The 10,117-nt window shown below is 37.2% G+C and overlaps 1 protein-coding gene across 1 annotated transcript; it reads left to right on the top strand.

The window, feature by feature from the left end:
* Positions 1-2,901: 2,901 nt before the first annotated feature.
* LOC133725575 (uncharacterized protein C630.12) lies at positions 2,902-8,156 on the top strand. Its single transcript, XM_062152866.1, has 11 exons — positions 2,902-3,298; positions 3,421-3,556; positions 4,869-4,965; positions 5,675-5,734; positions 5,819-5,919; positions 6,092-6,129; positions 6,248-6,305; positions 6,776-6,850; positions 6,924-7,081; positions 7,171-7,431; positions 7,614-8,156. Exons 1-11 carry the CDS (start codon positions 2,952-2,954, stop codon positions 7,849-7,851), a joined length of 1,569 nt encoding a protein of 522 aa, XP_062008850.1. The 5' UTR covers positions 2,902-2,951; the 3' UTR covers positions 7,852-8,156.
* The last annotated feature ends 1,961 nt before the right edge of the window (positions 8,157-10,117 follow it).

Below are 10,117 nucleotides of genomic sequence, written 5' to 3'. Positions count from 1 at the left end.
CCAAATTCCCAACCCAACTTAATATTCCACTTCCAGGACCTCCCTACATAGAGGGCTTTCCCATGAGCACTTATAACCCTAGCTTGAGGTCAAATGCCAAAAACTAAGATAAAATGCCCTAAGCTCGTAAGTAGACCTAGCAAAAAACCTAAAAGAATAGGAAAAACAAAGAAAAAAACAGCCCAAAAAGGTCCAAGACCAGATGGGGGTGGCCCAATCCAAATCCAACCAACACCACTCATCGCAAGTCCGCCGCACGCACCGCTACCATTACTGCAACTCACCAGCCACTTCTGCCACACCACAAGGGACCATCCCACCGAAGCCAGCCATCTACAAAACCTCGTGCAACAAGCGCAGACCTAGAACTAAACTAGAAACCTCGCCCACTAGATCCCTGTCATCTTCCTCGATGTCGTCCACGCCTTCATGGCTTGAGGCAGAGTTGGATTAGAACAAGCCCAGTTCCCTCCGTCAGTCACCATCTCTTGCTTCAATACCCATGACCGCCCTTGCCACCAAGGAGCGTCGAACCAGAGATCGACACTGACCACCAAACCAATCGATCGCAAAGACCAGGGTTAGAAAGCAATACCCGTCCAACAACAACTCAAACAAAAATGCGGCAAAGCCTGCACTACTGTCGACCGTCGTCGAACAAGAGCAGTAGCATGCCTAGAATGCTCTCGGTGTGCTAGGTTCGGGAGACGAGAATAAGTTTATGATTATGTACGTATATACCATATACATAACTAGTGATGATCTTGATTATGTATCCTCATGGTATATTTAATATTTTTATTTTTCGAACAATAAGTATGTTAGCATTCCAAACAACTCATCCATAATAACAACATGAGAAATTTTAAATACACACCCCTAACTACTTAATACACATCCCTATTATTTTATATTTCAAATCAAATTTTATAGGTAGGTTAAATGTCCATAACAGACATCTACGTATTAGAAGAAGAAAAATTGAATCACGCCTATATTCTTTTTTACGTCTCTTCTTCTAAATCATAGATGCTGCAATACATCTTTCTTATCCACACTTCATCATATCAATCTCAATAATTGACATGAATTCTTAAGACCTTGTTCAACAATCTTCAATACGTCGTGTTTCGATGAGATAATTATAAATTCTTGAGAAATTTTAAAATGATGGAATCAACCACTCTATCAATTAGTATCGAAATTTTCATTGTTTGGTTGTATCTATTTAGAATTTGAATTGTGTAAAGAAATTCAAAATTACACATGTTGATAGAAATTGAAATGAAGAATTCGGACAATAAATTCATTCATTTCTTTCCACATAGAAATTCATAATTTCCAAGAATAGAATGTCAAACGAGATAATTCATGTAAGAAGTTATGAATTGCTTATTTTCATTCAAATATCATCTCTTTTTCCTTCATTCAAACACACCGTTGAGGTGTGTGTTCTTAATCTTGTTTATTATTTTCATGTTTAAAGATTTGAAGGGAACAATAATAAATATTTAAGGAACAATTCTTAGGTTCACCCCTAGGGCGAATGAGCATATTCACCCCTATTGTCGATTAACGCATAATAACTTTATAATTTTCTAATTCAACCATTCATTTTGTATAACGTAATACAAAGATTAGGTTTGTAAAAAATCAATCAAATTGAAGACCTTTCAGTTATTCATTTCTATGAAATACATGGACGGTTCATCATAATAGTAGTAAGTGTTGTTAGAACCATCCATTTGTTTGATTCAATTAGATAATTAAACGATTTCTGATTCGATTGATTTTTTACAGAGATGATCTTTAAAGACTAATTTAAGATATGGACCGTTGGATTATAAATTTATTAAATAAAATAAAAGTATGTTAATCGACAATATGGGTGAATATGCTCATTCACCCTAGGGGTGAACCTAAGAATTGTTCATATTTAAGGATTTCCCAATATCTAACACAAGTAATCAATATGAGCATTTACAAAACGCCAACCTATACTAATCATGCTAAATAGTAGCCTTAATATAGTCCAATAATAGAATATTTCATGGTTTTTGAGATTAAGGGTATTTTAGATACTTTGGGTTGTGTATTTAGTAAAATATTAGAATGATAAATTAAATGGGTGGTGTAGTGAGAATGGGGTGTGTATTTAAAATTTCTCTAACAACATTTAATAAATTAGACAAATAAAAAAATAAATTAACCAATTTTTTTTTTTTTTTTGGTGAAAAGGGGGCAAAAAACCCAGCAACAAGGAAAAAGAAGAAAGCTAGCTAGCCCAAAGGGCGAATACAAATAGCACGTGGCCAGGAAGTACCACTCAGATCATCTAACATGGAAGAGATGGCAGCAGGCGGCACTTCAGCAAAAAGATGATATCCGAGGTCCAAAGAGAGACTAAACTTTGCAAGGCAATCAGCGAGCATATTCTTCTCTCTATAAATGTGTGTAATCCTTGATTCATCAAAAGAATCTAAGAGGAGTTTGCAACTGCAAGTAAAAGCTCCAAGAGGGTGAAAATCGCAGCTGGTACTATGGAGCAAGTTAATCAAAGTTTCAGAGTCGCACTCAACGATAAGATTTTTAATGCCTATTCCCGAAGCAATTTGTAAACCAAGGTATAAACCCCACATCTCAGCTTCGAGGATTTGACCAACGCCAATCACATTTGGTGACATTTGTACGACTTGTGAAACAATCACATTAACCCGAATCACAAACATCCCAAACCAATCTCTCAACTTTTTTTTTTTAGATTAAAAATCTAATTTTCTTTCGAGTGAAAATCACTCAATTTATTTACTTATTGCATCATTTTTGAAAAAAAAAAAAATTACACGAGTTTGTGCTATAATAGGAATCAGACCAAAAAAAAAAAAAAAAAAGTGCTATAATAGGAAGAGAAAAAGGAAAGAGATGGGAGTAAAAGCCAAGGCCAAAGAGCGATGAAGCTTTGGGAATTGACTGCGGTACTGTGCCTGATATGGGCGCTAACGCTCCTCTACGGCGAAATGCTCGCCTTCCGGCTGCCGTCTCTCTCCACTTGTCGATGGCCTCATCATCACTCTCAATCTCTCGACTATGTCAAGGTGGCCGTCCTCACAGACCCGCAGCTGACGGACAGAACCTCCCTCCCTCTCCCTCCAAAATCTCTCGCTCTCGAATTGGTTCAATTCTACTCCGACCTCTACATGCGCCGAGCTTTCCTTTCCTCCGTGCTCCCCTTCGATCCCGATGTCATTCTCTTCTTAGGTGATTATTTCGACGGCGGTCCTTATCTCTCTGATCATGAGTAAGTCAGCTCTGCAAATTCCCCAAACCGATCATCAATCTATCTCTGCATTATATCATATCTTTGTTTCGCCTTCATTTCATTCAACAATTCTAAAGCGGTTTTTGATGGATGGAAATTAGGTGGAAGGAATCGTTGAGCCGTCTCAAACATATTTTTTCACTGAGCAGCCAAGAACGACATTCAACTATACCGGTTTACCGCATTCCGGGAAACCATGACATCGGATATGAGTTTCTCCACTCTCGTAGGCCACAGGTATTTAAATTTGATATGTGTAAAGTAAATGCATTTTCTTTTGCACCTGTGTGTATCAGTAGACAGATTTAAATGAGTAATGTGCATCGGTTTATAAAGGGATCGATGAATAATTCTAGAAATTTGCTCTGAAAATCGGCCAAATGGGGTCGAATACTGGCTCCAGACATTCACTCGATAAGTCTTGGAGAAAGCCTATGTACAGTCTGTAATATTGTCGCTGAAGCTGTAGAGTTGATATGAACAACTTCAATTTGCGGCAGAGAGAATTTAAAGCTCTCTTTCAGAGAGGGCTTAGTGCAGGTGTTAGCTAGCTGATTGGGTTCTCAAATTCATTAGCGACTTTTCAAGGCAAAAATGCAGCTTTTAAGTTCATCTTGGTTGCAAGTGAGATAATAATTTGAACCGAGTTGATTTTTTGGCCACAGGAGAAATGCCCCAGAATAATTAGGAGTCAATGCCTGAATGAATCCTTAAAAATAAGATGACAAGGCTGTTTATAGTCTATGTCTCTGGTCAGTTAGTGGCACTATTTCAATATTACAACTGTTTCTTTGCTAAAATTACTTAGCAAGGGAAAAAAACTAGGGCTGCAATTCCTACATTGAGCTGATTTGATTGGGGGTGCTGTATCCTGGAATCCCTTTTAGAAGAAAGGCAAGAGTACTGACTTCTTTCCTCCCGCTTTCTTCACCCACAAGACATATACTTGTTGTGACAACAGTTAATCGAATGGCTGGGGATAAGAATGGTGTGGTCAACAATTGGAAAAAGTTCAAGAGGCTTGTTTACTACAGAAAAAATTCCACTGGATTTCAAACGTAATGTGTGTCACCTTTCTAAATTCATTCTCATGAAAAAGCTTCGAAGTAGCCTAGTCCATATTTGAATTTTAGCATCGTACATTTTTTTCAGTTTCCATCAAGTTCCTTCTCCTGAAGAAACATTTCAGTCCATGTATTCAATTCATCTTGACCAACCCGAGATGCAGTTTTTTTAATTTTTATTTTTTTTCCATTCATGATATATAACTTTCCCACTATCAAATCTTATGCAGAACCACTATTTTATTGTAGTTTTATTTTTCTGGAAGGTCATTCTGTTAAGCATCTTTATAATATAAGATATATTTAAGGCTGTCTGAATTTTTTTCCCGAATGCAACCCCATGTATCTGGTTTCCAAGACTTTGTGAACTGTGTAGATTTCTTTTGGAAATTTGTTGCAACGAAATCTTGTCAAGATGGGTATGTTTGTCTCTTAATCATCTTATGTGTTTCGTTATTAAGTAGTATCTTCTATATGTAAACCAGGCAATCAGACGATATGAAAAGGAATTTGGTAGCCGAAATTATCAATTTACGGTTGGAAAAGTGGAGTTCATTGCCATTGATTCCCAAGCTATTGATGGTATGCATTAAAAAACTCTACTTTTTTTAAAATATTTTTTTTTGCTTTTTTTTATTTTTTAGTTTGTGTTGGTGGAAATTATCTTAGCAACACTGCTGTTTCCCCTGCCCCTATCCTTTCTTTTTTGTTTTGATTTTTAGGTAATGACTAAACCCTTTTCTTCAATTCGGGCCAAACATATAACTCTTTCCAAGACAGGTCATTCTCAATTGGTTTTCTTGCTATCAGACAATTATTTGATTTCATAGTTCTAAAATGTACTGGTTGGCAAAAATTTAAAGCGCTTTCGGTGAAGTTTAAAAGCATCTGGAGTGGTTTTGGAAAAAGCAGAGGGGAGGTGCTTCTTCTAGGGAAGGTGCCTAGAGAAAATACAGAAAGCGCTTGTTTCCTTGATGGAAATATCAAACTTCCTAATCTATTCCTATCTTTTCTTATACCAAATCCCCAAGTACCCTTTTACACGTCCCCCCAGCCTAATAGCTTCTTAACCCTTATTGAAATGCCCGAACAGCGATATTTTGTTTTCATTCCTACGTGAAAATTAAATTTTGCCTATATAAAACGTCTAATGGGGCATTGGATCTCAAAGACTGCAGCATCATCTATGCTTGGTGCAACATGGTTCACTATGATTGCAGGAGCATTTAAATTGGTTAATGTTGAGTTTTGATACTGATCACTTAAATCAATTCATCTCATGTATCCGCAGGAAATCCTCAAGGATATCTGGCTTCCTCTACGCGTGCTTTTGTGAAGAATGTCTCTCTCGGTACATATATAATCTATGCTCAGTTATGTTAACTTTGCACTCAGTATGTTGAAGTAATTCATCTAATTAGTTGCATTGCTGTAGATGTTCAAGCTTATCCAAGGGTTTTATTGTCCCATATTCCATTATATCGACAGGATGGAACAGATTGTGGTCCCAATCGTAAGTCAGAAATTATCAACCAGGTAATATACAATTGTCATTTGATTTAAATCTTAAACAAAGTTTATCCTTGTGCATTTCTTAAAGGCATAATAGTGATCATATGGTATGTCACTATATTGTAATGGGTTCTAATTATTGAGTTTACTCTCAGCACCTAACTCGTAAAGTTTTCTATTTTACTTGCATGTTCAGCGGATTCATGTGCATTCTCCTGATATTCAAGAAATAGTGTAAGTGTCTTCTCTTGTGTTTTCGACTATTGATGTCATGAAATTACGTTAAATTGGAATCTGGTGGCTGTTAGTTAAGGGTTTGGTTGAATAGTTATTACAACTGTACATTGTACAGGTACCAGAATTACGTTACCAAGGAATCTTCAAACTATTTATTGGACTCCATTCAACCAGTAAGTTCTGTTTCATCTCTGGGATGCATGTTATCCATTTCGTCACCCTGAATGACAGACATGGGTCAAGGAATCCAAAACTATATGACTGTGTCTGATACCATCTATGCCGTCCCCATCCTTATCCCAAAAGCTCAGGCTATTTAGCTATTTTGAAGCGGATCCTTCGAGCTCATAGTTTTCATAGACATTTGTAAGATGTTTTTTCGTAAGCAATGTGTGGTTCTGCACTCTGTCACTCTCCGTCCTTGTTATGCATCTTTTCTAGCTGAGTATTAGCTGTAGAAACTGTTTCAGTAATGTTGCCATTCATACCAAAGTAGATGTGGTGTTTGACAATTATGTGGTTCATACAGTTTTCTAAGCTTTTGAAGTAATGAGATAAGCAAAAATTGTTGAGAAAGAAGGTATTTAAAGAAAAAGGACTGTAAAGTTACCTTTTACCTGCAATAATAATTTGTTTCTTGCAGGTACTTGTTTTATCTGGTCATGATCATGATCAGTGTGATGTTGTCCACAAGTCAAAATATGGGCCTGTGAAGGAGGTAAGCACCCAATGTTTTGGCATATCTAACTCTTATCAGGGCATATGATATATTGTTGAGAATTATTTTTCAGCACACTGTGGGGACAATAAGCTGGCAGCAGGGAAATGTGTATCCATCTTTCATGTTATTGTCTGCTAGTAATTTTGTACCTTCAAATACAGCCAGTTCTGAAGAGGCAGTCTTAACTCAACTGTGCTTTCTTCCTGTGCAACTACACATTTATATATGGTAACTCTTCACAGATGAGTAGTGATGATTTTACAGATAATATTGGCTAGCACTTGTGACTTCCTACTTATCTTTTCTGAAATTGTCAGGTATCTGTCACTATTTGTTTTTACCCTTCTTGCCCTCCTGCTTTGGCCAACTGGTGGTGTGAGTTTTTGGCATCATTTTAGTGATCTAATGGTGTTTGGCAAACAACTAATAAGTAGCATTACAAGTAGACCAAAAGAGAAAGATGAAGATCTAAACTGTGAGTATGAGATGATGTGGGATGCAGAAGGATCAATGCAACTTGTCAAGAAAATTTTAAACGTTGCTGTTACCTGCATAAGTGAGACAAGCTCAGTTGAAAGGTTTGCTTCTGCACTGCATTTGCATATCCCATTTATTTTTGTAAACGGCTGTGCAGGTCTGTATTGAATTGTGCATCAGTTGTGTTGAGTCGATGGGAGTTGGATCTATTATGTGTAGTCAATTTTATTAGCTTTTTATTCATCCATTGCTTGCTTTCTTTGTTTTTATTCCTTCTTAGCAGAGGTACTGCTGTGATGCGGCCGACAGCTATAAAGAATATTTCTCAGGAGTTAGAGGTTTCTGTGAATGCCGATGCCGATGCGTTTGATCCTATGGCAAAGACACTTTCTAGAGCAAGTAAATCTTGGACAAAGTTGGTAATCCAAAGATTGGTCCGGACATTTCGAATGGTCACAATCATCGCTGCTGTAAATGTGCCCATTTATATGTTGTTACTTTTCAAGGATTGGATTGACTAATTGCATCCAATTTGAAAATTCAATGGATTATGGCTAAAAAAAGAAGATTCAATGTGCTCTGCTCCATGAAGTAAAAGGACACCATTTCAAAGTATAGCTCCCATCTTGAAGTTCCTCATTCATCAGGTGAATGAATTCTATTACTTTGTCTGATAGCATCTTCATGTTCTTGTGATCTTATAGAGAATCTTAAATCTTGTAATCTGTAGCAGCTGAAAGTGTTTCATAAAAGTCATGTAAATCGATCTGTATTGGTGTAATTTGACTGTAGTTTGTAAAAGGAACATGTTTTGCTTTTACTGGCATATGCTTCTAACAGTTTCAGGCTTTCAGCAAATTTCGGTTTACCAAGTTTCAGAGCAATCTCTTAGAAAGCTAAGAACAGCAGACCTGTAGATCCGACTGGCAGAGAATTGATAATAAATAAGTTAGTACTTACTAGAAGCTAGTAATAGGAAAATTTTGTATGATTATTGCTAAGAATGATTTAAATAAGCACAAGATCAACTACACTGGGTTTGGTTTGATATCTAATTTGATGATTTAAGTCCAACTAACTTGAACCTCACAGGTAATAAAAATCAGATGAGAAACAGAAAATCCTTCTTTAGATTCCCTCTATATATTGTCAGCCAGTTTAAAGCTCCCACACATTATTTTAGTGCAACTGGAACGACATAGACATACACTGATAAGAAAAACTTATAAGATGAACTTCTAAGATTATTCTCAGCTTGTCTGCATCTTATTTGAGTTTGCTGTCCCGACTTTCTTAGAGCTCATCCATGGTGGGTGGGCAGCAGTATTCTCTTCAGAGTGAATTCTACATAATATTATCGTACTGCACCGGACTCATCTACGAAATTAGATACGGAACTTACCGTATGTATATTTAAACTGGATTTTGCACTGTGTTAAAAGTTGGGCGCAGTGCACCTAGCAGACACAAGTATCTCTTCTGATACAAACAATTAAACATTTTATTGATACCAATTATTGCATAATCCAAGTTACAACTTACAAGTTCTTCTGTTTTTGGCCACGTACTAGAAATTATTACATAGCAATTACTTGCCTGTATTAGTATTACATTGGCATTCCAGCCGATACAAGCTTTATATACCCCCACATTGACAAGGGTGAAAACATTTTGTCCCCTTCACTCCAAAGAAGTGAGGGGGAAAAGGAAAAACGAGTAAGAGAAACAACAAAGATAAAAATCATACATAGCAGCAGTAGCAGTACTATTTGAGCCTTGAAGCAGCAACGCTGCAAAAGCCTAGCCTTTCAGATACAGAGGCTCCTCCATATATGTGAAGCTACAAGTGTCCATGCTTGAAAATCACAGCTGGTTAAAAAGTAAGAGTGTTGGCATAAACCTCTCTTGTTCCCCGAAAACCTTAAGGGTTTGCCCCAAATTAGGTCAAAAAAAAGAGTAGCAGTACTCCAGAGGATCAAGTAGAAGATAACCCACACATCAAAATTAACCAGCCAGACCATCAGAAACAGCGTCCTTCGTGAAGTAGTAGTGTAGTGTAGGTATAACGAAAAAAGTCAAAAAAGAGAGACTAATATAGTGATGATGAATGTTAGGGTTTCTAGTCATCTCCTTGAATGTACCAGCAGAGAAGCATGGTGGCGCAGCGGCGAAGGATGTAAATGCGGGCACGTTGCTCCTTCACTAGGGCAGCACATTTGCCACTGAAGCCACGCCTGCTTCTCTTTGTCTTCTTGCAGTGTTGAACTTGAACGACATCCATGGCGAATAGGTGAAATGATGTTAAAGGAATAACCAAAAGAGAATGGAAAAAAAGGAATAGATGCTCAGAGAAGAGCTCGAGGAAGAGTATGGGGTGAGGGAGGTGAAGTATTTATACAATTTGAGAAAGCGAAAGGGTAACTGAGTTTTGAAGGAAGGGAGTGAACATGGTCAGGTTCGGAAACTGAGGGATTTGCAGCCTCATCAGCAGCTCAGCATAGTTTTCTATGCAGGAAGGGGGAGTGAACGTGGGGGTCTAAGTAATATAATACTACATGGAAACTACCCCTTCAATTTACCAATGTAACGTAAGATTTATGGGAGTTTGGAGTGGAAATTAAACGGTTCCTTTATGTATTTAATATTAGTGTGTTGGTCTACTTTCAAATGTATGTGTTAAAAGAAACAGGCGGCAATGAGCATTTCGACTAAGTTTTAGGTGAAAAGTACTGTGAAATAGAATTTCTAAGAAGAAAACAGCAACCCTAAATGAAAAACAAAAAACAG

Source organism: Rosa rugosa, chromosome 1 (assembly GCF_958449725.1).
Source record: "Rosa rugosa chromosome 1, drRosRugo1.1, whole genome shotgun sequence".
Lineage (NCBI taxonomy): Eukaryota > Viridiplantae > Streptophyta > Magnoliopsida > Rosales > Rosaceae > Rosa > Rosa rugosa.
This window is presented reverse-complemented; position numbering and strand designations above follow the sequence as displayed.

Excerpts from the sequence above, each read along its gene's own strand:
- LOC133725575 (XM_062152866.1), top strand. The coding sequence starts at position 2,952 with ATGAAGCTTTGGGAATTGACTGCGGTACTGTGCCTGATATGGGCGCTA. Across the intron at positions 3,557-4,868 it reads TCCACTCTCGTAGGCCACAG|GCAATCAGACGATATGAAAA; the intron begins GTATTTAAATTT and ends TATGTAAACCAG. Across the intron at positions 6,130-6,247 it reads CCTGATATTCAAGAAATAGT|GTACCAGAATTACGTTACCA; the intron begins GTAAGTGTCTTC and ends TACATTGTACAG.